Source organism: Capra hircus, chromosome 29 (genome assembly GCF_001704415.2).
Source record: "Capra hircus breed San Clemente chromosome 29, ASM170441v1, whole genome shotgun sequence".
NCBI lineage: Eukaryota > Metazoa > Chordata > Mammalia > Artiodactyla > Bovidae > Capra > Capra hircus.
In genome coordinates this window covers 36548815-36573546 of record NC_030836.1, presented here as the reverse complement: position 1 = coordinate 36573546, position 24732 = coordinate 36548815, and the positions used below count along the sequence as shown (strand labels likewise).

At 47.4% G+C, this 24732-nt stretch overlaps 1 protein-coding gene across 6 annotated transcripts in view; it reads right to left on the bottom strand.

The window, feature by feature from the left end:
* Nucleotides 1-23055, bottom strand: part of CD6 (CD6 molecule) — a 44894-nt gene extending 21839 nt beyond the window's left edge. For all 6 annotated transcript variants that reach the window (XM_018043500.1, XM_018043502.1, XM_018043501.1 and 3 more), the window contains exon 1: nucleotides 22827-23055. In XM_018043500.1, coding sequence (XP_017898989.1) covers nucleotides 22827-22887 — 61 coding nt within the window. In that variant the 5' untranslated portion in view covers nucleotides 22888-23055. The remainder of the gene's footprint in view (nucleotides 1-22826) is intronic.

Below are 24732 nucleotides of genomic sequence, written 5' to 3'. Positions count from 1 at the left end.
AGGTGGACACAACTGTAGCATGCATGCACACACATATATGCATCTATTCTTTCTCAAATCCTTTTCCCATTTAAGTTATTAGAATATTAGTAGAGTTCGAGCACTACACAGTAGACCCTTGTTGATTATATGTTTTAATTTTTATCTTAAAATATGATTTTAACGTCTAAAATGTTATTTGTGTACGTATGTTTGATATCCAGTGTTGGACATTTGTTCTCAACATTTTCCTTTTATAATTAATATTGAGATGAATTGCACATTCTTAATTATTTATGTAGAATAAGTCCTAGAAAGGGAATTATTGAATCAAAGGTAATACCCATTTTTTAAGCTTTGTTACATGTTTCTTAATTGCTTTCCAGAAAGTTGCATCAGCTATCTCAGCAGCAGGATTTCAGAATGCATGTTTCCTGTACCTGCTTCAACATCAGGTATTTTCATTTCTCAAACGCCGTTACCTGAAACAGGTCACCCTCAGCTCCCATCTGGATGACTTAAAGCAGTCTCTTAGTGGTCCCCAGCCATCATACTCCCCACCCATATCAATTCTCCGTACTCTCCCCAGACTGATTCTCCTCACATTCCTTCTTAAATCCCACAGCCCACAGAATGAGACCTAAGTGTCCTCATGGCCCATGAGCGCCTTCATGTCCCTTTGGGGGGTTTCTTTAATCATCTCATCATCCCCTTCTATGCCCCGAACATACTGAACACGTTTCTGCTTTTAGAATTCATTCGTATTCTCTCTCCCTCTCTCTTTGTCTCTCCCCTTCCTTCTGCTTTCCAGTCTCTGCATATGCAACTTCCTCAGGTTGGAACACTCTTTCCCGGTTCTCTGGCCAACTGCCTCCTCTTCCATCTAAGCATTTGGGCTTCTTCTTTTTTCTTTTTTTTATTGGAGAATTTCTTTACAATGTTGTGAGGGTCTTTGCCATACATCAACAGGAAGTACTCAGTCATATATATATATATATATATATATATATGTATATCGCCTTTCTCTTGAGCCTCCCTCCCCCTCCATTCCACACCTCTAGGCCATCACAAGTGCTGGCCTGGGCTCCCTGTGTTATGCAGCAGCTTCCTGCTAGTTCTTGATTTTACACATGATAGTGTATATATATCAACGCTGCTGCTGCTGCTGCTGCTAAGTCGCATCAGTCGTGTCCGACTCTGTGCGACCCCACAGACGGCAGCCCACCAGGTCCCCCGTCCCTGGGATTCTCCAGGCAAGAACACTGGAGTGGGTTGCCATTTACTTCTCCAATGCATGAAAGAGAAAAGTGAAAGTGAATTCGCTCAGTCGTGTCCGACCCTTAGCGACCCAGTGGACTGCAGCCTACCAGGCTCCTCCATCCATGGGATTTTCCAGGCAAGAGTACTAGCTGCTTTCTCAATTTGTCTTACCCTCTCCTTCCCCACTAGCAGTGTGTTCATGTCAACCCTAAACTCGATGGAAGGCAATTGTTAAAACAACTGGAAAGAAAACCCAGAGAGGTTATAATTCCATTAAAATTAGAAAGAAGCATGGCTGGTTCACACAAGTAATGTATGACTTGATTCAGAGGGAAGAGCTGTGCCCCATCTCTGAAGGGACTTGGAGAGGTTCGGCTGAGTTTATCACAGAGACCGAGGCTGTCGTGGGGGCTCAGTTGGACAGTATGGCTCATGGCTTCCAGAGGTGACTGACATCCATGACTACAGTGAACAGACCAGGCAGCACCCACTGTGGCCTTTCTACACCCAGCAAGAGTGGGCTGAAATCCCATCCCCCCAACCCCCTGGAAAAAGACAAAGTCAGCAAATGGTATCTTAAATGTATTTAACTTATTTTACAAGATTTTTGTTTGTTCCTTCTCATTCTCTCTCCCTATACCTAGAAAGGGCTTAGGGACATAAGGAAAACTCAAGGCACAAGCTATGGATTGAATATTTGTGTCTTCCTAAAAATTAATATGTTGAAGCCCTAATTTCCACTGCGATCGTATGAGGAAGTGGGGCTTTGAGAGATAACTTGGGTGAGATGAGATTATGAGCGTGGGGCCCTCACGATGGGAAAAAAAATGTGAGAGACCTAAGATCTCTTTATCCTGTGAGAGTATAGCAAGAAGGCGGCCATCTGCAAGCCAGGAAGAGAACCCTTACCAGACACCGAAGCTGCTGGCACCTTGATCTTGGACTTCTTAGCCTCCAGAACCGTGCGAAACAAATGTTAGTTGTGTAAGCCACAAACATTTAAACCGCCCAGTCTGTGGTATTTTGCTGTAGCAGCCCAAGCTAAGGGAGCACATGATTGACAGAGCAAGGTGATGGCAAAGGTTTCAAGGGTCCCAGACCCGAAGGTCCTCAGTCACCCGGGTCAAAGAAATCAACCTTTTAAACTGTCTTTTGTCACCATATTGTACAACCCAGGATGCTCACCTGCCTTACATCCTCCCTTCATGCCAGACTGAATTCCCCCACTTTCCATCACCAAACCCAGGGGAGGTGAAGGACAGCAACTCACAATCTGCATTGAGAGGAAGCTCAAAGATTAGATCAAGTAACACCACCGGTTTGGGGCATGTTCAGTTCCTGGAACTCCTCTTTCTCTCATGCTCAAGAAAGTGAGGGCGTGTGAGCGACGTTATCCTGAAAGCTGAGAAATGAGTCTATTGCTGGTCTGCATTCAGTTCCATTAACATGTGCCGAACTCGGACCACGTGCAGGGCCTGGGGCAGGTATTAGGGAGGAGAGAGTGAATGGGATGATCCCAGCAGTGGCAGAATCCACTGCCTCGCTAGCGCTGATGCATCTGCTTCACAGTCAGCACTCTCGGGAAATTCTTTTTTCAGGTTCCAACACATTCATTGTCTTGTAGCAACACAGTTACTAGTAGCAAGTTACTAGTGGAACAGTTACTAATATAAGAACAGACATTCTATCATACATATGTATTTGATGTGAACACAAAAATGAACATAAAAACGTCCAACATCACGAATCATTGTGCTGTACTGTGCCCAGTCGCTCAGTCGTGTCCGACTCTTTCTGACCCCGTGGACTGTAGCCCTCCAGGTTCCTCTGTTCACGGGGATTCTCCAGGCCAGAATACTGGAGTGGGTTGTCATGCCCTCCTCCAGGGGATCTTCCCAACCCAGGGACTGAAGGCAGGTCTCCCACATTGCAGGCATATTCCTTACCAGTTGAGCTACCCGGAAAGCCCCATGAATCATTAAGGCAACGCAATCAGGTGCTGGTGAGCCACGTCTCCACAATTTTAAAACAGGCAATATTCAAAATACGGATCGTACCAACCATTCCTCCCCTGGTGAGGAATACAGGGGAACTGGAATTCTCCCATAGTGTCACTGGGAATGCAAACAGATACAGTCATTCATTTTATGAAACCACATGTTCATATAAAGAGTTTTACGTATATGTTCATAGTAAGCTTATCTGTAATAACCAAACAAGAAACAAACAGGAAGTTCCTTTTTCATGATTTAGAGTGGGGACCTTGGGAACCGACAGAATAGCGATCTGAACCCATCTCTGTCAATCACCAGCTGTGCAACCTTGGGAAAGTCTCTGGGCTCTGATAGATGGGTTTTAACTTGGGGCTGGGCATAATACATGGGCCACGTCGGATTGCTTTGAGAAGTGCATGGATGGCATATGTAACATGTTTGGGACTGATACAGCTGCCATTACATGCCCCTCTCTGAAGCTTTGATCCACTTTCTCCTGTTCAGTCCTGAATGGACATGGAAGAGCAGCTGGCCACTGACTATCTTTATGTTCATCCCAGGCATAAAGATGGATCTGAGGGTGCTTCAGTTTTCTCTGCAAAGGGACAATTCCAGTTCCCCCCAAACATTCTTCTTTCTTCCTGCCTCCTCATCTTTCTTAGGAAGCTTAGCAGAGCTGCCTCACACTCACAACTCACTATTCCCTTCCCCACCTCTACAAACATGTCATCCAGCATTCCTCGAGATGAGATAGGGACTGCAGTTTCCATGGTAACGAGTTCCTTTAAAAGCAAAGGCTCTCTGGTCTTGGCCACAAGGCTTGCTCAGGCTCCCTTGCCAAATGATACCTTCCCTGCATCTACCAGATGGTAAGATGGGACACCAAAGAGCACAGAGGATTGTGAAAAAAAAAAAATAAATAAATCCTGAGGTGTAACAAGGATATGGCTCCAAGTGAGCCCAGCAGGCCAGAGACACTGGCCTTTTACTAACTGCATCTTCTTGATCACCCATAAGAATTCAGACCATGGCAAGAGGCGGACATCCAGGTTCTTCCTCTAGATTTCAATTCAGTTGGTCTTGGATGGGGTCCTAGAATCTGGTTTGGGTAGAACCATCTACCAGGTTTTTGGCAGCAGAAATAGCACTGGATTGGAACTGAAGAAACTTGGGTTTGAAAACCAGTTTCTTCCTCACTATGAAAACCTTGGGCGAATCTCTTCATATGCCCAGCTTCCCTCACTCACCTCACAGGTAATAAAAACCTCACAGGACTGAAACAAGATCACATAAAACTCCAATACCTTGGCCCCGGTAAGTAGCCAATAAGGCCCTGCAGAATCAACAAGCATGATGTGTGAGTGTGATAGATGTGTGTGTGCATGTGTGCAATAAGTGGTAAAAGCAGAGTATAATAAAATACAAAGGGTGAGGGCTTCCCTGGCAGTCCAGTGGTTAAGAATCTGCCTTGCAATGCAAGGGACACTGGTTTGATCCCTGGTCCAGGAAGATCCCACATGCCGCAGAGCAACTAAGCCTGTGAGCCACAACTACTGAGGCCCTTGCTCCAAGAAGAGTCTTTGCTTCAAAACAAGAGAAACCATCACTATAAGAAGCCTGTGTACCACAATGAAGAGTAGCCCCCGCTCACCACAACTAAAGAAAGCCCGAGTGCAGCAACAAAGACCTACCACAGTCAAAAACTAAATTAATTAAATTAAAAAATCTTTTTTAAAAATTAAGCAAAAAAAACACATAGAATGATCACATTCTTATAACTATAATGCATAGAAAAAAAGGCCAATGAGGCCTCATAGAATTGAAGTTGCTGATGTCTTGACTCCAAAACGATACCTTTCTATTTATAGCTTAGAAAAATATTCGCTGACATGTTCACACGCAGACATACACAGGGATTTTTACCACAGCACTGCTTGTAATCAGAGAAAATTAAAAGTAATCTAACAGTTCAGGAGCAAGAAATCTTTAAAGAAACTGCGATATTTATAGCAGGAATTATTTCATTAAAAAAGTGAACTAGATCTATCATCTACCTACCTGGCTAGATCTTCGAAATGTATTCTGAGCAAGAGAAGTAAGCTGTAGAATAATATGTCCAATATGACACCATGTACAGAAAAATATGGTGGATGTACTATCTATTGAGTATTGATACATTTTTGTGTAATAAAAATATAAAACATGGAGGAGAAGGGACACACCACACTTTGGAGCATGAGTGTTCTGGGGAGGGAGGGATAAGAAAATATTTCAACTGCATCTGTGTGGTTTTTTCCTGATTAAAACAGATCTGAGAAAACATGGCAAAAAGGCCAGCACTTCTTCCGTCTGGGTGGTAGGAATGTCTAGGGGTCGTGGAAACACTGTCAGTGCATTTCTGTGTGTTTGCAATATTTCTCTCTAACAAAATGTCTGGAGGTGGTGGTTTAGTCGCTAAGTCATGTCCAACTCTTGTGACCCTATGGACTGTAGCCCACCAGGCTCCTCTGTCCATGGGATTCTCTAAGCAAGAATACTGGAGTAGGTTGCCATTTCTAGAAGGTTCTATAACAGGGTAATAACAACAGTTTTTATTACAGGTAGGTTTTTTTCTTTGTATTCCCGAAGTTGCTAAATTCTGTAATTTTACATTATACGTAATGTAATGATGAAAGTGAAAGCAACACTTTTTGAAAATGACAACATATGTGAAATAAAAGCTTTGTGAATTGCTTGAATCATATCAATGCCCCTGCCAATGAGTCTTGTGTGCTTACTCGGATATTTTTTAAATTCTTTTGTTTTCATCACGATGCTTACAGAAAAGTACTATTATTCCCACCTTACAAATGGGGAAATTTAGGGTCCAAGAGAGGTGGAGGAACTTTCCAGAACCAGGGCTCATAAGAGGCAAAGCAGGATTGGAACCCAGACAGAGGATTTCCTAGACTGCCTGCTCAGGAAGTTACTACAGGAGAGGCGACCTTTGAGCTAAGCCTTGATGGTCAACGGACATTTCTTTGGGGGCATATTTACTGAAACAAGAGCTTTATGTATGTTGTCACACAGAACCCACATGAAAACCCTGTGAGGAGGTGCTATTATGAGACCCATTTTACTGACAAAGAAGCTCAGAGGAACTATTACTAACCCAAGGTCGCAGAGCTTGGTGGTGACAGAGCCAGGGTAGAAATCCAAGTCTGTTCTCCAGAGTCACCCTTTCCACTGTGCCAGGCAGCATCGCAAGTGAGAGGAGGAGAGGGGCATTCTGGATAGGGGGGCACAGCACGTGCAAAGGCCCAGAGGCAGGATAGGGCCTGCCATGTTTAGCTAGATACTCAGGTATGTGAAATGAAAGAATAAAATCCCCCAGAGCCCAGCCCTCTGGGCAAAGTGCAGGGTTGGGTTTCAGTGGAAGCTGAAACTCTGCTGGGTCATGCAGGATTTTCCAGGGGGCCCGTCCCCACCCACCGGCTCATAGGAGTGACTCTGGGTCAAAGTTACCGAGAGCTGCTGGAGCAGCAGTTTCTGGGTAAATGAAGCTTGTGTGTGGGCAAGAGGTGAAAATCCCCCCAACTCTCAGGGGGTGATGCTGACACCTTCCTGAGATGGTCTATAGCCCCCTTAAGAGAAGGGCGCCCTTAATGTCAATATCTAGAAGCTGTTGGAAGTCACTGGCATCCTTCCTAGGAAGGCAACACAGTCCTTCTCAGCAGGAGGTACCTTGGGCTTGGAACAGAATGGGGACCAACCCTGGCTCAGCATGTGTCCATCAGCCCCACCCCTCCCACCATCACCCACCTCCACTCTCTAAACAAATCCAGACCCAAATCCAGGTTCAGAGGGGAAGCTGAGAAGACACGGGGGAATGTTCAGCCTGAATTTCCAAGGCCATCTTGTGCCATTTAGCAGCCGAAGGCCAGCAGCGGTCAATGGCCACGTGGCCAACCAGACCCATGAGTTCAAGTGCAGGAGATAAATTTGGGTTCCCTGGGTGGTGGTAGCGTGTGTCTTTACCTGCTTTTACAAACAGCACATGCTCTCTAATTACTTTCCGTTGGACCCACTGAAGTCTCAGTTTTCCAGATGAGAACTCAAACTGACTTGCTCAAGGTCACAGGCACTAAGAGATAGAACCAGAATTCAGCTTCTGGTCTCTCTAAATTCAAGCCCACGTCTGGGCTGTGGGGCCGTAGCATCACCCCACACGCCCCTTCATAAGTCTTGTCTAGGGAGCTTCCGAGGTGGCTCAAACCACTTTCACGTTCTTGCTTATCCCAAACCTTGGTCAGGAAGGTGCTCTTCCTCCCTTCCTTCCTTTCCTCTTTTCATGCCTCCTTCTCTTCTCCCTCCCTCCCTCCCTCCCTTCCAGCCAGGCTCTGCACCAGCCCCTCACCATAGTGGGGGACAAAGGTATATTCATAGTTGATTATGATCAAATAGAAGTGCTAATCCGAGCATCAGAACAAAGTGCTTTGCAAAGAATAGAGATGAGAGGCCATAACTTTGACAGGGACAGTTGAGAGGGGTCTCAGAGGATGAGTAGGAGTTCTCAAGGATGAGAATGTGATGGACAGCAGGAGATATCCAAGTCTTTGCCAAACAACCTGGCGGATCTAACATGTATCTTTCCAAAGGGTAAGCGGGCTTGGAGGCAAGAGCACGTGGGGCAGTGAACTTTCACTCTCCATGTCACCCTTTCTCCTCACCAGTAGCCTGGCACCACGGGGCTTCCTGCATTCTTCCTCGCAAAAGTGCTTGAGCCCTGACTTAAAAGCTGAGAAGACATTGTTGCTTTCTCAGCCCCTGAACCCCAATGATGGGTAACATCTCTGGCCGGTGTCTCTCCCCATGGTGTCAAAAGAAGCCTTAGGACTTCCCTGAGTGGTCCATTGGTTAAGAATCCTTCTGCTGATGCAAGGGACATGGGTACAACCCCTGGTCCAGGAAGATTCCACATATCACTGGCCAACTAAACCTGTGAGCCACAACTACTGAGCTGGCACTCTAAAGCCCTCGAGCTGCAACTACTGATGCTCACACACCCTAGAGCTCGTGCTCTGTAATAAGACAAACCACTGCAATAAGAAGCCCACGCACCACAACTAGAGAGTATCCCTGCTCACCACAACTAGAGAAAGCCTGTGCTCAGCAAAGAAGACTCAGTGATGCCAGAAATAAACAAATTAATGTAAAAGATAAAATAAAGAAGCCTTTTAACTGGGGCAAGCAGAGAGCCAGCTGAATGTCTAGTCAGTGCCAAAGTATGCTGGACCCTTGGGAAGTTTTGCAGAGGTTTAAGGTGGGCATCCCAGGCTCTAGCAACCAACACCCACTGCTTTTGTATAAGTGTCTGGCTCAGCGAACTGACCTCCCAACCTATTCCCAGCTGCATCCCACCCTCCTAATCCACTCCGCTGGCTGGCAACTCTGTTTCTAAACTCCAGAGTCCTGGGGAGCAGAGACGTCAAGCCATCTGTGCAGGGCCAGGGTCAGCACGGCAGAGCTGGAAGCCGATGGGCTTCCCAGGTGGTGCTGGTGGTAAAGAACCCACCTGCCAATGCAGGTAGACGTAAGAGACACGGGCTCGATCCCTGGGTTGGGAAGATCCCCTGAAGGAGGACACAGCAGTCCACTTCAGTATTCTTGCCTGAAGAATTCCACGGACAGAGGAGCCTGGCGGGCTGCAGTCCATGGGGTCACAAAGAGTCGGACATAACTGAAGCGACTTAGCACACAGTCACAGGCTTTGAAGTCGAATCTCATCTCTTCCTCTTAATACTAGGATCTGGATTTCTTTTCTTTTCTTAAAAAGAAACTTTATTGGCATACAGTATTGACTTCAAATGTGGTGTTAGTTTCAGGCATACAGCAAAGTGAATCAGTTTTACGTGTAAACGTAGCCACTCTTCTTAACCTCTAGTATCCTCCGCGATCTTTGTCCACAAAAGTGGTGACATTAACAGCCAGCTCCTGGCGATGCTGGGAGATTGAAAGAGAAAATGATTGTCATGGGGCCTGACTCTCCCTAACTAGTCGGCACTGCGCTTACACAGTCCTTTACTGCAATTCTGAAGCCCTCGGAAACCACTGGGTTTTTCATAACTCTGTGAGTGGCCTTCCTGACCTGAAATGATGCAGGGTTGTTTCATGGTCTTTATTTATTCTGTACGGTGTGAAAAAATCATATATTTTGCTGCAAAAATATTAATGTACTTGGTTACAGGGGCTACTCAGGCCCCTGCTGAGACATTATATAGCATATGCTAATACTTCACTTCAGAGAGCAAGAATTGGGATGCTGACATTCCGGTCATACTCATTTTCCCTCAGAGAGGTTCAGAAACTTGCCCAAGGTCACAGAGGAGGTGGTGGAGCTTGAGAGCAAATGCTGGTCTCTGAGACCCCAGAATTCACATGCTCACAGCCATTCTGATAAACATTCATCAGAACCAACACAGTGCCCCTCAGCGCACCCACCTCCATACTGATGAGACTAAACACCCACCACGCCCAGAGCCTCACACAGTCGCTCTTCGAGAATGAAACGCCATGTTGTGCGAGGGTGCTGGGTGAGATCTCTTTTAATGTGGCTATTCTAACATTTTTACAATAAGGATGACTAATGCTTACATTGTGTTTGACTTCTCAGCTGGAACTGGGTGGGAGTGACAAGGAGAGATGGTAGAATAGAGACTAGCCATTATTATGACCTTGGGTAAGTCCCTGTCCCATTTTGGGCCTCAGGGTCTCCACGGTGAAAATGGGTGAGTTGGGCAAGCTGGGGTCAGCCAGAGGGGTTTGGGTTCTGTTGCCTCCAATGGCCCCTGATTTGAGGCTGCCAAGCAGACAGTGCTTCAGAACACAGCTCCCACTGTCCCCACCACCTCCACCCAGCTGGTCCTTTCACCAGCTATGCAGTATTTCCTAAGCAGATGACCTTCAGATTCAAGATTAAAATGTATTGAATCCCATAGTAAGCAAAGGATTCCTTTTCCAGTTCTTCAGTCCTGGGGATTGCAAGTCTTATTGTCATGCTCCTCTATTTTAATGTCTAAGATTTTTTAACACAAGGAGAGCTGACTTAGGTTTGGATAGCAGGCTAGTGAATGACACAGTCGTTCTGAGGGACTCATCTGTTTATATGGATATAATCAACTTATTGAAGTAACGTTGGTTTGAGATATAGGAAACCTGGAGACTTTCAGGGTTTAAATAATCTTACTTAGATTTACATACAAAGTTGACTATAAAAAATATTTGTTAAATAACTGTATATACATAAGGACTTTCCCGATGGCTCAGGACTTTCCCTCATATACATAAGGACTTTCCCGATGGTAAAGAATCTACCTGTAATGCAAGAGCCACAGGAGATACTGGTTCAATCCCTGGGTCAGAAAGATCCCATGAAGAAGCAAATGGCAACCCACTCCAGTATGCTTGCCTGAAAAATCCCATGGACGGAGAAGCCTGGCTGCCTACAGTCCAAAGGGTCAAAAAGGGTCAAGCAGGACTGAGTGAGTAAGCACAAGGATGAATCATATCACATCCTTGTACACTTAAAACTCTCTGATTCCCCATTTCCTCTGGATTAATTCCAAGTCCCCACTGATGTGTTCCTTGACACTGCCAACCTTTCCATCTCCGGCTCCCCCTCCCTCTGTGATCTCCTCCAGCGTGTCAACCTCACTTCCGCCTCAGGGCCTTTGCACCTGCCATGCCCTCTGCCTGGAAGGCCCTACTCCCTGATCTCAGCAAGGCTGGCTCATTTCATCAGTCAGATCTCTGCTCACAGGCTCTCAGAGGCCTGTCCTAAATCTCCATTCCAGGCTCTCTATCTGCCTTCCTTGGTTCTACTTCCCCTATAGCACATATTCCTCTCTGAAATGATACTATTTTAAAAATGTTTTGGGGGAGTTCACCTCAAGGCAGGTGGGATCTTAGTTCCCTGATCAGGAATCGAACCTGCACTCCCTGCATTGGAAAGCCAAGTCTTAACCACTGGACTTCCAGGGAAGTCCCAATACTAATTTTCTAATGTGTTTATTTGTTTATCTATTTTCTACTCTAGAATATAAGCTCCTTAAAGTCTGGAGCTTTGTCCCACTTCCTCTGTGGCTGAAAACAGTGCCCGCTCATAATAGGAGCTCCACAAATGAATGGTAGGAAGCTGTAAAGGTGAAGGGAGGGTGGCCAGGGAGCAAGGCAGAGCCCACCGGGCACCACAAGGAGGCCGGCAAGATGGCGGCCGTCAGAGGCTCAGCCTGAGGGCTCTCACACATGGCCCCGTCAGCACCAGTCTTCCAGACACTGAGCCAACTGGTTCCCACCCACTGAGCCAGCAGAGAAAGCCATGTCAGCAATTATACCTGTGATAGAATGAAGGCTTTACAACATCACCATCAAGACACTATCATGATAATAACTGATTCAGACTGGAATCAGCCATAATATTATTATGAGTGGATAAAGATTTGAAGAGGACCAAAATATTTATATATTCTCAGAGACTCTGCCCATAAGAGACATATTCATTACAAAGGAGATGAGTGACTTTACCTGCAGACAGCACCTTAATCCAAGCAACCCAAGGGAGACCACTGGTAATGGGATGAGCTGATACTACATCCGAGAAGGACTCGGCTTCATTTTTGTGAAACTCCTGACAAAATAAGAACAACTAATCACGAGGGACCTTCAGACAAGCCCTGATGAGGAATATTTTATAGAAAAACTAGCCTGCACTCTTCAAAATGATCAATACCATGACAGAGAAAGAAAATCTGAGCAAATGCTCCAGAAAATCAGGAGAGTGAAACACAATACATTCCACAGAATTTTCTTTTGCCTCTAAAGCAAATTGCTTTGGAAAAAATCTCAGAAAGTTCTGTAGATTATTTTTGTAGTGATGTTAATCACCTGATTTTGAGAAATGCACTGTGGTTACATAAGCGAAGGCTCTTTTTTTTTTTTTTTTTTTTTTTTTAGGACATATTGACATATTTAAGAGAAGGGGCCATTATGTCTACAACTTGCTCTCAAGTGGTTTAAGAAAAAATGTGGTAGAAGAATAGAGAAAATTATAAAAAGTATTAACCAGTCAGGGAGTCTGAGTAAAGAGCACAAGGAAAATCTTTGTATTATTTTTGCAGCTTTGCAGGAAGTCTAAAATTGCACTGAAATAAATTTTAAAAAAAACAAAAAACCTAAAATACTGAGCTAGAAAGAAGGCTAGAAATTGAGGAGCCGTTGAGATGGTGGAGGCAAAGTGGCTGCAGGAAGCCAGCTCCCCGCCTCACAAGGCTGACCTCTTAGAGACCAGGGTCAGTTGTGTTCACCTTAAACCGTGTCAGCCCACAGCGCTCCCCTGACAGATCCACATCGAGGTGGGGGAACTGAGGACGCATGTGGGCCCTCTAAGTAATGTGTGGAAGGGACCCAGGGCACAGCCTGCAGAGCAAACTTCTCACCCCTGACAATGACCCTGGGTGCCTCACTCCCCACTTTGCACCTCACTTCCCTCCTCTGACAAATGGGTAGATGTCAGTGACTGGCAGCCCTCTGGCGATGAAGTCTTCCAACTCAGCTTGTTGTTGTTGTTCAATCACTAAGTCGTGTCTGCCTCTTTGCGACCCCATGGACTGCAGCACGTCAGGCTCCCCTGTCCTCCACCATCTCCCGGAGTTTGCTCAAACTCATGTTCATTGATTCGATGATGCCACCCAACCATCTCATTCTGATATTTCTAGAATCCCATCTGGAGAGTGCAGCATATCTCTCCAAGAAACTTGATTCATTTGGCAAGTATGTTTACTTTAGCCGAAGGAAAGACAGAAAGGTGGTCTCGCTGAGCAGAATGAGGAGTGAACGTTCTCCCCGTGCTGGACACGCTTCTCCACCTCTGCCCCGACTCCCCCACCCCAGCTCTGCTCCCAGGCACCCCTCCTGGAAGAGATGAACACAACAAGCCAAATACCGAAGTATAGAGAAAATCTTTCCTGAAGCCCTATTTCGGAAGAGGCAGCTGGTAGGGATGGGTTGGTCAGAGACCAGAAAGCCACTCTGGTCCCGGTTCAGTCAGCAACTGTCTGCATGGCTCCAGTTTTCCGAGCATCACTCCTGCAAGATGGCAGAGCCACGCATGGCTTTGCACACAGCTGAGGACACAGTGACTTCACCTTTGTGTTCTCCTCGGCTCAGGGCTCAGTAGGTGATTTTCAAATTGAAAGCGGGGCACTCAGATAAGACCCTCAGGACACCTTGAGAAGCTGTCAGCTCTGAGGAGCCCCTCATTCAGGACCCCACAGCCCAGGCCCCCAATCCTCCGCGCAGACTCCCTGAGCTGGGCTGGCCCTACCTGGAGAACCCAGCCTGGTTCAGGGTCACAGTGGAGTGGTCAGGGTGACCTGGAAACTTAGAGGCTGGAACTTCTAATGTGTTCTGCCATCTCTGATACACAGTGGAGATCTGGGGCATCCCCCTTGCAGGGGAAAAAAAGGGGGTCTCTTTTCCATTACACTACCCTAATCCAGCATTCCCCAAGGCCCCCACGGGCTCCTCCCCAGCCCATCTGCCCTGCCTCCCTGCCAGGGCTGGCCTCTTGGGGGCTGCTTCAGCTGCCGTTTTTAGGCAGAGGCAGTTTGGCCGCAAGAGTCTACAAAATGGTGGGCGGAAACCCGGGCTTCCCTCCGCTGTCCCCGAGAGCTCCCGCCTTGAGGCCCAGCTCCACGCCCTGGCCGTGGGGCTCTTTGGGGCCCCAGGGAGCCCTGAGTTTCCCTAGGTACTTCACAGCCAACATCTCATGCAGCCTCATCCCAACCCGGGGCTCCGGAGGTTGTCACTGATCCCGCTTTACAACTGGGGAAACCGAGGCTAGGTGGAAGCTCAGCTGGCCAGGAAATGGCTTCTGACACACAAGCCCCTTCTAGAGTTTCTTCACACTCATTCCATGACAGCCTAGCTGAGGTGAAAACTCTCCAGAGAATGGGAGACCTTTCCTAGAAAAATTGATGTGGATGGGTTCCCAAACCCTGCCATCTTCCAGGGCAGGGAAACATTACGGATTTGGAGGCCTAGGCAGCACAGTGGATAAGAATCCGCCTACCAGTGCAAGGGACACGGGCTCAATCCCTAGTCCAGGAAGATTCCACATGTCTCAGAGCAACTAAGCCCGTGCACCCCAACTACAGAGCCCTTGTGTTGCAACTCCTGAAGCCTGAGCACCTAGAGCTTGTGCTCCGCAATAAGAGAAGGCACCACAATGAGAAGCCTGCAAGAGTTGCCTCAACTCACCGCAACTGCAAGAGAAACCCCATGTAAAGCAAGAAAGACACCAATGCAGCCAAAAATAAATTAATAAATAGAATTTTTTAAAAAAGATCTGGCACCTAATAGTTAGCTGCGAGCCTTGTTAAAAACAAGGGGCCCCAAATGGGGTTGCTTATGCTAAGCCCCACATCACCAAGTCGAGACTGTATGGTTTCACCTGACCAGGGCTAGTTAAGTCATCTGCCTGTTAGACCCTGCCATTCCTAAAAGAAAGCAATTTTGTGATAACCAACAAAGACCTACTGTATAGCACAGGGAACTATACTCAACATTTTGCAATAACCTATAAGCGTAAATAATCTGGAAAACATAGATATATGTGTAGGCATAACTGAATCACTTTGCTGTATACCTAAAACTAACAGAGCATTGTAAACTCCGCTCAATGTTATGTGACAGCCTAGATAGGAGAGGGGTTTTGGGGAGAAAGGATACATGTATTTGCATGGCTGAGTCTCTTCACTGTTCACTTGAAACTACCACATCATTGTTAATCAGCCATACCTCAATACAAAATTTAAAGTTTAAAGTTCGAAAATAAAATAAAAATCCCCTTATATACCTGTCCTTTCTGTCAGAGCGCATGCTGCCGATTCTAACTGCTTTTTGCTCTTTAAAATTTTTACTGCATTAAAAGATTTTAATATGCCTCAGTTAATCTTTCAACCGACTCTTCGCTGTGCCATCCAGGAAAAGTCACTTCACCTCTCTGAGCCCCTGACACTTGATCAGTAAAGTGGCACTCATAATCAGACTTCACAGGGCTGTGAGGAGGGCAAGACAGGTGTATGATTTACAAAGCACTGCCCAGTTGGCCTGGCGCAGGCAAATGTACGGTCTGTGTGGGCCGTCTCTGTGCCAGTCTCTGTGCCTGGCATGCTCACTGCATCCTCTTGATACAGCAGTCTGGGTGAATCAACAGATAGAGAGCCTGCCACACAGCTCTTCTGGGCTCTGGGGCCCTACCCACCCAACAGGCCTTCGGCCTTGCTCTCCAGATTCTGCTGAAATGGTTCTTTTGCCTGAAATGCCTTTTTTTTCCCTTTAACTTTTTAATTTGAAATTATAGACTCACAAGAAGTTGCCAGAATAGCACAGAGAAATCCCAGATACAGAAGAACACAGAAAAATCCAGCTTCCCTGGATGGTGACCCACTCTAAAACTAGAGTAACTCACCAAAACCAGGAAGTAGATACCCACACAACACAAGGATCTGACCAGGTTTTGCAGGCATTCATTTTTTTTTTAATGTCAAAGAAAGTAAATAAAAATTTTTTTAAAGTGTCTTTGGGCCTAAGATATCTTTTGCCATCATATTTTGGTATGCAAAGCCTTCTTGTCCCCATGTTCAGCCCCTCTCTGGCAAGTTCAAGCTCTCCCTATTGTGATTTCCAGCTCCCGGAAACTGTGCAACCCAGTGATGGAGAACGTGGGTTTTGGAGATCTAAAACCCGTGTTTTAAACTCAGCATCATGGATTTAAATCCATGGAGTTAAGCTCAGCATCAGCCACAGACTGGGGCAAAGCACAGACCTTTCTGAGCCTCTATTTTCCCACCTATCAATATAAAATGGGAGCAAGCACCCCAAGTCAAGGGAGGACAGAATAATCATGGCTGGTGCTTGGAGAATGTAAGTCCCCTGCAATGGATGGTGGTTATGACTGTCATCAGATGGCACCTGTTGTCACATCTACCCTGGGCTGACCCTTGTATGTTTTACCACCGTTTCCTGTGGCTCAGCTGGTAAAGAATCTGCCTGCAATGCAGGAGACCTGGGTTTGATCACTAGGTTGGGATGATCCCCTGGAGAAGGGAAAGGCTACCCACTCCAGTATTCTGGCCTAGAGAATTCCAAGGACTTTGTAGGCCATGGGTTGCAAAGAGTCGGACACAACTGAGCCACTTTCACTTCAACATTTAACACGTTTAATGTCAAGCCTTCATATCTCAGTGCCAGCTCAGGGCCTGGCACACAGTGAGTGAGTGTGAAGTCACTCAGTCGTGTCCGACTCTTTGTGACCCCACGGACTGTAGCCCACCAGGCTCCTCTGTCCGTGAAATTTTTCAGGCGAGAGTACTGGACTGGGTTGCCATTTCCTTCTCCAGGGGATCTTCTTGACAGATGTTAAATAAATGCGGATAAATGGAGCCCTCTGCTATGCAAGCTCTCCTTTGGCTTATCGTCTCTCTCTGACATGGTGTCTCTTTAGCTTCACTTAGATCATTCCTGGCCTGGTGGGCAGGGTACATGCCCAGCAAGTCCGTGAAGGCGGAGCCTTGTGGTGGGAGGCAGCCCATTTGCTCTCATCCATCCCTTAAAGCCTTTTGGGGGCCCCAGGATCCATCCCTGAGGCCCCTTGGGGCCATCCCTGGACCCAGCATTAAGGCTGCAATCCTGGGAGGGTACAATATCTGGGAGAGATGCCTCATCCTTGGAGAGCAGCCAGGCGGGAGACAGGCCAGGCAGCCTTTCGCTGCGGAGAGAGCTCAGAGCTGCCAGTCAGGAGACCTCAGCTCAAGCCCTAGCAGGTCTTAGCCACAGACTTCGGACAGGGCTGAGCCTCGCTAAACCTCAGTTTCCTCACCTACATGATGGGGTCTTCATGTGGGTAAACGAGCTTATTGTACAAACGACATTATGTTAACCACTAAATCCTGTCCTTACATATATGAGATCTTTGTCCTGGCTGTGTAACATTTATAAGTTCACATTTAAGTGGTCACTGACATGGTATTAAATACCACAGGTCTGACCAGAAATGAATAACATTTTTCCATGATGTTTATTTTCACCATTATTACCATTCAGGTGATTGACAATGGTTTTAAGGCAGCGATATATAGGTTTTGTGTTTTTTTTAAGTAAATGTCTTTATACTTTTAAGCATCTATTAAGAATATTAAGCAAATGGTCAGGTAGAATGGCAGCTTTAGTAAACACCTAGAAGGGGCAGGAATGTGGACGGCCAGAAAATGCTGCTCTTCTGACACACCTCGCCCTGAACAGATGTGGGGAGGGGGGCAGTGATGAGGGTGGGATGGAAGAGTTGGAAGACCCTGAGACTGGGGAAAACAAGGGATCCGGGCATTCCAGCCCCACCAGGGTCTGCTCAGTGCAGGGCTGAGAACCCAGCATGGGATTTAGTTGTGGTCCATGCAGGGGGATGGCGGAGGCTGCATGCCAGGGTGTGTGTGCGATGAGTGGAGGGGGGAGGGGGTCTTTTCCTCCAGGCCCCTGTCCCAAAGCCTCAAATGGACCACCTGCTTCCTTGTCCCAGGGGGACGACTGATGCTTCAGCCTCAGAATCTGACAGCTGGGGTCCCAGCTTAATTCTCGAGCGTTTTTGTAAGAAATGAGGCTGACTCAGAGCAGGCTTCAATATATGTGAACTGAATGAGGGATGCTGTGGGTAGTGTTTCTCACTCCTTCTGGATCCCTCTGGAATCATCTATGTTAGGCTGACTACGCCAGCCCCAACGCCCTAGGAGCTGCCTTGTCTTGTGTTACCGCCCTGGTGACAGCCACGTTAACTGTCCTGACCAGGCATATGACCAGAGAACCAGACTAAGCTGGGAGAAATATGGAGGTGGCTGTCATATATTATTCATAGATGGATGAGTCCTCCCAGACAGGAAGAATATGGGAGATTAAAAAAAAATAAAGAATAGTAACCATTTGTTTAATTTAATCCAATCAAGTGGTAAAAGCCCATGAGTTAGGCTCCCCCATCGCTGGGATTCTCCAGGCAAGAACGCTGGAGTGGGTTGCTTAGGTTTGTGAAATTTGGATTGTGTGTGGAGAGCCCAGTCCAATCAGAGGGCATGAGCTATCCATCATCAGCACAAGAGAATGCTATCTCATATTTTGGCAAAACAATAAAAAAAGCTGTCCTCATCTCAGTCCTCTGATATAGAAACTCCAGCCTGCTTGGGATAAGTCAAGTTACCTGCAGTGGTACGACTATTTTCTCCTTGGTAAGTGGCTTTTAAGCCCAGGAAGATTAGAATTTAAAATACACAGGTAATGAAAAACATAAAAATCCATAGTATTTGTATCTTTTTGTCAAGTTTAAGTTGGGTCAGATTCTGCATGTTGGTGTATAAAATCCTGTATTTTAGTGTTTAAGAATTTTTGGCTACTAGAGTTTCTTGGAGAAGGCAATGGCACCCCACTCCAATACTCTTGCTGGAAAATCCCATGGACAGGGGAACCTGGTGGGCTGCAGTCCATGGGGTCGCTAAGAGTCAGACACGACTGAGCGACTTCACTTTCACTTTTCACTTTCATGCATTGGAGAAGAAAATAGCAACCCACTCCAGTGTTCTTGCCTGGAGAATCCCAGGGACAGGGAAGCCAGGTGGGCTGCTGTCTATGGGGTCGCACAGATTAGGACATGACTAAAGCGACTTAGCAGCAGCAGCAGCAGCAGCAGAGCTTCTCATGTCTGTGACTGAGCAATTGACTCTAGTTGAAATTTTAACCTAAAAAATTAAGAGAATTTGACAATGTCTGTAAACATGATCAAACTACTTAAGAGAATTTAATATTCACTTTGTTTATAACTTAGTTTTTTAGATTTATAAGAATTATTTTAAATCCTTGGTAATGCTGTGTTTCTTAAAGGTATTTGAGGCATTTATAAGACAATCAAGTACATTCAATTTATAAATGCACTGTCTGAAAGAACGCACGGCAACCCACTCCAGTTTTCTTGCCTGGAGAATCCCAAGGATGGAGGAACCTAGCAGGCTACAGTCCAGGGGGTTGCAAAAGCTGGACATAATTGAAGTGACTTACAAGTACCCACAAGTAAATGCAGTGTAGAATATCTAAGGCAGTGATCTCTAGTATAAATGTAATATATGCTCCATACATCATTTTAAATTTTCTGTCAGCCACATTTTTAAAAAGGAATAGGTAAGCTTAATTGTAACAGTAGTACTTTTACCTAACATATCTAAAATATTTTCATTTCAATGTGTAATTAATATAAAAATTATTAATGAGTTATTTTTACATTCTTTCTCTGAACACATCTCTAAACTCTGCTGTGTATCTTACATTCTTAACACATCTCCCTTCGGATGACCACATTCGGACGGCACCTTGTAGTGGCAGCTAAATTAGACATCACAGATCTAAGGGAATTAAATCAGCTACATTTGTAAGTGGTATTTATTATTTAAGGAGGCTTACTCTGTTCAACCTGACTTGCTGAAATATTAATCAGAGTCCTTGAGAGCCATTGTTTAAAAGCTATTGGACTTATAAAGAAAATGAGGTCTGTGTATTTACAAGGCAAGGAAATAATAGATTTTTTTTAAAAAAAATTGTTAATTTAAGAAGTTATTTTTTAAAGTGACCATATATAGCCTTTCCAAGTGCACAGCAGCAGCCCTTGAGGACCTCGCCAACCATAGTCCAGATGGAATTCGAGTCACTGGCTTCGGTTCGGCCCCGGCAGGAATGGCTAGATTCTTTGTTCCCGCGTCTCTCATAGTGTCAGATATGATGGTGCCCTTCAGGACTGTCTGTCCAAAGCTCCCCATTCCACACAAACTGAGGTCTAAAGCTGAGAAGCCCTACTACAAGGTGACTGAGAGGGAGGGTGACAGGGATCCATCGATGGTCTCCTGACTCCCCCACTCACCCCTCCCAAACTCCCCGGTCAGGGGTTTCTGGCTCCTTCTCTCCACCTCTCCACCCACCCCTGGCTGATCTGGAAATTGAGGCAGAACTGGAGGGTAGGTGGACCAATAGGTCTCTGGCCCAGGCCTCTAGGGAGCACCAAGGGAGAACTGGGAAGCATGGGTCTCTAGACCCTGGTCCCTGCCCTGGTCACTCATCAGGACAGACCAAGACCTGCTGAGAGGCCGGCCCAGAATCCAGGCCAGCCTAGCCAGAGAAACTGCTCTGCAAGGCCCAGGATGGAACCTGAAGCTGGGACTGCAAAGGGGAGAAGGACAGGGGAGGCCAACCCAACTCCAAAGAGCCATGATCAGGTCCACCACAACATGAGAGAGCCAGACTCCACGTGCCACACGTGGAGTAAGCTGGTAAGCTGCCCGGGCCACATGCAGCCATGGGGACAAAGCCCTGGAACTTCCTCATGGACCTCATCCTCCCAGCTCCCCTTCCTTCCTCCCTCTTCTCCGCTGCTTTTCTTTCTTTGCTTTTCTCAAGTTCCCTTCTGCCCGAGTGCCCCTATTGTCAGGCTGTATTTCCAAGAACTAGGATCTATACCTCTGGGCACCCTTAGGAGGGTTGAAGGGAGCAACATTTAATGCCATTTAATCACAGAGCAAGGAAACTATTCCCGCCTAAAGGGCTTTCTCCTGGAGGAGGAAATGGCAACCCACTCCAGTATTCTTGCCTGGGAAATCCCCTGGACAGAGGAACCTGGCAGGCTACAGTCCATGGGGTCACAAAGACTGATACTATGAACAAAAGGGCTCTCAGTCCCCTTGAACAGTCAAGACAAAAATCACAGTTTGGAGGCAGGATGTCTTTATCACCTCCGCATCTCCCCTTTAACGAAGAGGGCTGGCTTTGGGCTCAAGGGCCGTTACATTCTTTTAACTGTCTGCTAACAAGTCGTAAGAACTGGTTTTCACTGCCATATATTTTTATGCTTATCTTTTCCTTTTATTTGTGGCAAATGATGTCAGTTTTCCATGTGTAAATTGTGACATAAAGTTTCCTTTCAAAACTGAACTTGTATTAGTAACAAGTGAGTCAATTGAGCATAAACGCAGTTTTGAAAACACGAGGTAACAATCCTGAGAGTGGAGTGGGCCGGGCAGAGCCAAGGTGAAGTGTAGAGAACGGGCCCCAGGTGCCCTCCACTCCACCTTCCTCGGCTCTGCCCAGCCCGGGTTCCCACCTCCATTCAGACACCGTGCGAGGCCAGATCCCAGGGCCTGCAGGCCTTTCAGACCCGAAGCTGAAGCCAGCCACTCGTGAAAAACAGAGGATAGAGATGCAGAGTGAGGGGGCATCTGTCTGTCCAGCTCAGAGGCAGAAAGTGGCCGAGCTCCGGAAGCTCCTGGTAGAGTGAGAACAGGCAAGGCCTCTCTTCCGGCCACCCATACGATGCCAAAGTCATACCCATACCCACTCCAGAGCTAATCAGTTTTTCCTGAAGCAGTGTGAAGTCAGGAGGCTGGAAGTACATGCCTCTAGACAAGTGGAGGCAGAGAGAAGAGCCCTCCACAGCTCCCCAGATGCTCCAGGTTTCCCGACGGCGCCTTCCAGGGTCTCCCTCACATCAAACTGAAAGCACTTAGCATCCCCATCTCCTTACTCTCCAGACGTGAGGGCCCAGAGCAGCAGGACCTCTGCCACCTTGAACCCCACCCTCCGTGGGGGACCAACAAGCATCCGATGAGCATAGCCCAGTGCCCAAACCTTTCCGCCATCTCTTGCCTGGCCCAGGTCACTCCAGGGGGTGCCTTGGTCCCCATGAGGGCCTCAGGATCAGAAAGGAGCTGGCTCTCAAGAGACTTTCTGCTCATTTGTGCCCTAAACCAGGGGTCCCCAACCTGTGGGATCTAACGCCTGATGATCCGAGGTGGAATTGATGTAATAATAATAGAAATACAGTGCACAGTAAATAGAATGTGTTTGAATCATTCTGAAACCATCCCACCCCCACCTTGGTTGGTGGAAAATAAAAAATGTCTTTCACAAAACTGGTCCCTGCCACCCAACAGGTTGGGGAACACTGCCCTAAGCTACCCTCAATGGAGTCACCAGAGGCCAGCTGTCCCCTACATTGCTTGGCTTCCCCGAATTCTGTTACAGGACGACTCTACCATGCGTGGTACAAGCCTGGTGAACCCAGAGCCTCTGCTTTGGGGTTGAAAACACAACCATCAGTGAGCCTGCTTCTCTGGAAGGAAAATGGTTTCTTCCAGAAAGTTGGCCAGAAATCCTTAGCCTATGGATGAGAGGTGTCTCCTTCCTCAGACACTGGGAGCCCATTGATAAGAAGCTTGCATGCTGCCCACATTATTTGACCCACAGGGGTCCTCTTAGCACTGTCCAGGCATAGCCCCAGCCCCTCACGGGGGTGCCTATACCCTCCCTGGGCTCCGAATGCTGTTGGCACAGCTGGGACCATCCTGGTACCAGACTGTAGTCTTAGCTAGAAGGCTCCAGAAAGGCTCCATGAGCATGAGAAAACAGCCAGAAAGGGGGCCTGGAGGGCAGATTCCAGGCCCTCCCCGCAGGAACGGCAGGAGGTGAGGAGGGGGCTACCTGAGAGAGCTGCCGTCAGCAATCCAGCAACCACGAAGAAGAGCGCCATGTCTGCCACCATCTCCGACCGCTATGTGTGCCCGCCGGTGGGAAGCACCATCCCAGGGCCAGGAGGTGGACAGGCCGCTGAGGGCCCCTCGCAGCTGCTCTGCCCCTGGTTGCTCCTGTCTGTAACTCTTTCTCTGCAGAAGACGGCACCCTTTGCACGCATGCGGCCAAGCCCAGCCTGCGAGTGTCTCTCACGCCTCTGTGCTCTACTTGTGGTTTCAGTCTCCAGGAAGCCAGGCTGGTAATATAGGTGAGGAGAGCCCAGCTGCCTCTACTGCGAGGGCACCAAGCCTGGCTAAACCCTAAGAGTCTCAGAGTGAGACACACACACACGCGCGCACACACACACACACACACACAGGGGCTCAAGGGTCTCCTGAGGAAGAGGGGAGCAGAGCGGGGCAAGCCTCAGTTCTGGAGATCTGGTACATAGTAAGTAGATGCTCCATCAATACATGTTGGAAAAGTGAAGGAGCGACCCAGTTCGATCCTAGTCTGTGAGCTCTGGCTCTCATGGGATTGAATCCCATGCTTTCCCTTGCTCTCAGGTGCCATGATGAATGGGAAGGAGAGTGTAGCTTTGCACTTTTAAGAGGGAGAGACTCCGCCTCGGCTTGAACATCGTAAATCAGAACAGTCCTGAGAGATGGTTTTCCCCCACCTCCTTCTGCAGCTGGAGCCACCCCCAGAGACGGCACGGAAGGCTCCAGTTCTCCCTATACCCCTGGGTCCCGTTTATTCCTCTGTGGGAGGCAGGCGCGGGAGCTGGGCCCAGAAGGATAAGCAGGTTTTCAATAGGCAGCGTTGCGTGGAAGCTGCTGGGCCTTGAGGAGGGGCAGGAGCGGAAAGGCAGGGGGTCTTTCCAGGGGCCGAGGCGGGCCCCCCAGGCTCCTTGGGAAGTGCTGAGTTGTCCAGTTGGGTTGCAAAGAAAGTTCCAAAAGAGGCAGGGACCAAGCCCAAGCGTAATTAATTCACCATTGTGCTCCCTAGGGGGTCTACATGCTCGTTAAGTCACTTCAGTCGGGTTCGACTCTATGTGACTCTATGGACTTTAGCCCACCAGGCTCCTCTGTCCATGGGATTCTTCGAGCAAGAATACTGGAGTGGGTTTCCATGCCCTCCTCTAGGGGATCTTCTCAACCCAGAGACTGAACCTGCATCTCATGTCTCCTGCGTTTTCAGGCAGGTTCTTTACCACTAGTGTCACCTGGGAAGCCCAGGCGACCTACAGCTAATGCCAAATAAATGTTGAATCAACGAAGGAACCGCTCACTTAATCTGGTCGTCCAAATAGAACCCATGAAGAAGTTGAGTCCAAGTCCAGGGGAGTCTGTTTCTCTCCTGACCCTTCCCTGATATGACTCCATCTCAAATTCACGAAGCCTGGCCTGACACTGCCCTCATCCTCACTTGTTTTCATCTCCCTATCTGTTGAATGGGGAGGGGACATCTGAAGTTGCTGGTTGTAGAGCCACAGGGAGCCAGGTCCCCTTGGGTAAACTCTACCCAGCTCCAGAGTGGAAGAAGTTCTGGCACCAGCTGAGGCTGCCCTCTTGTGGACGGTTCTGAAAGCGCATAGAGCAGATAACTGCCTCCCACTTCTATTTTCAACTCCAATAAGAAACGCGAAGCTCAACATTCAAAGAAGATCATGGCCTCTGGTCCCATCACTTCATAGGAAATAGATGGGGAAACAGTGGAAACAGTACCAGACTTTATTTTTTTGGGCTCCAGAATCACTGCAGATGGTGACTGCAGCCATGAAATTAAAAGACGCTTACTCCTTGGAAGGAAAGTTATGACCAACCTAGATAGTATATTCAAAAGCAGAGACATTACTTTGCCGACTAAGGTCCGT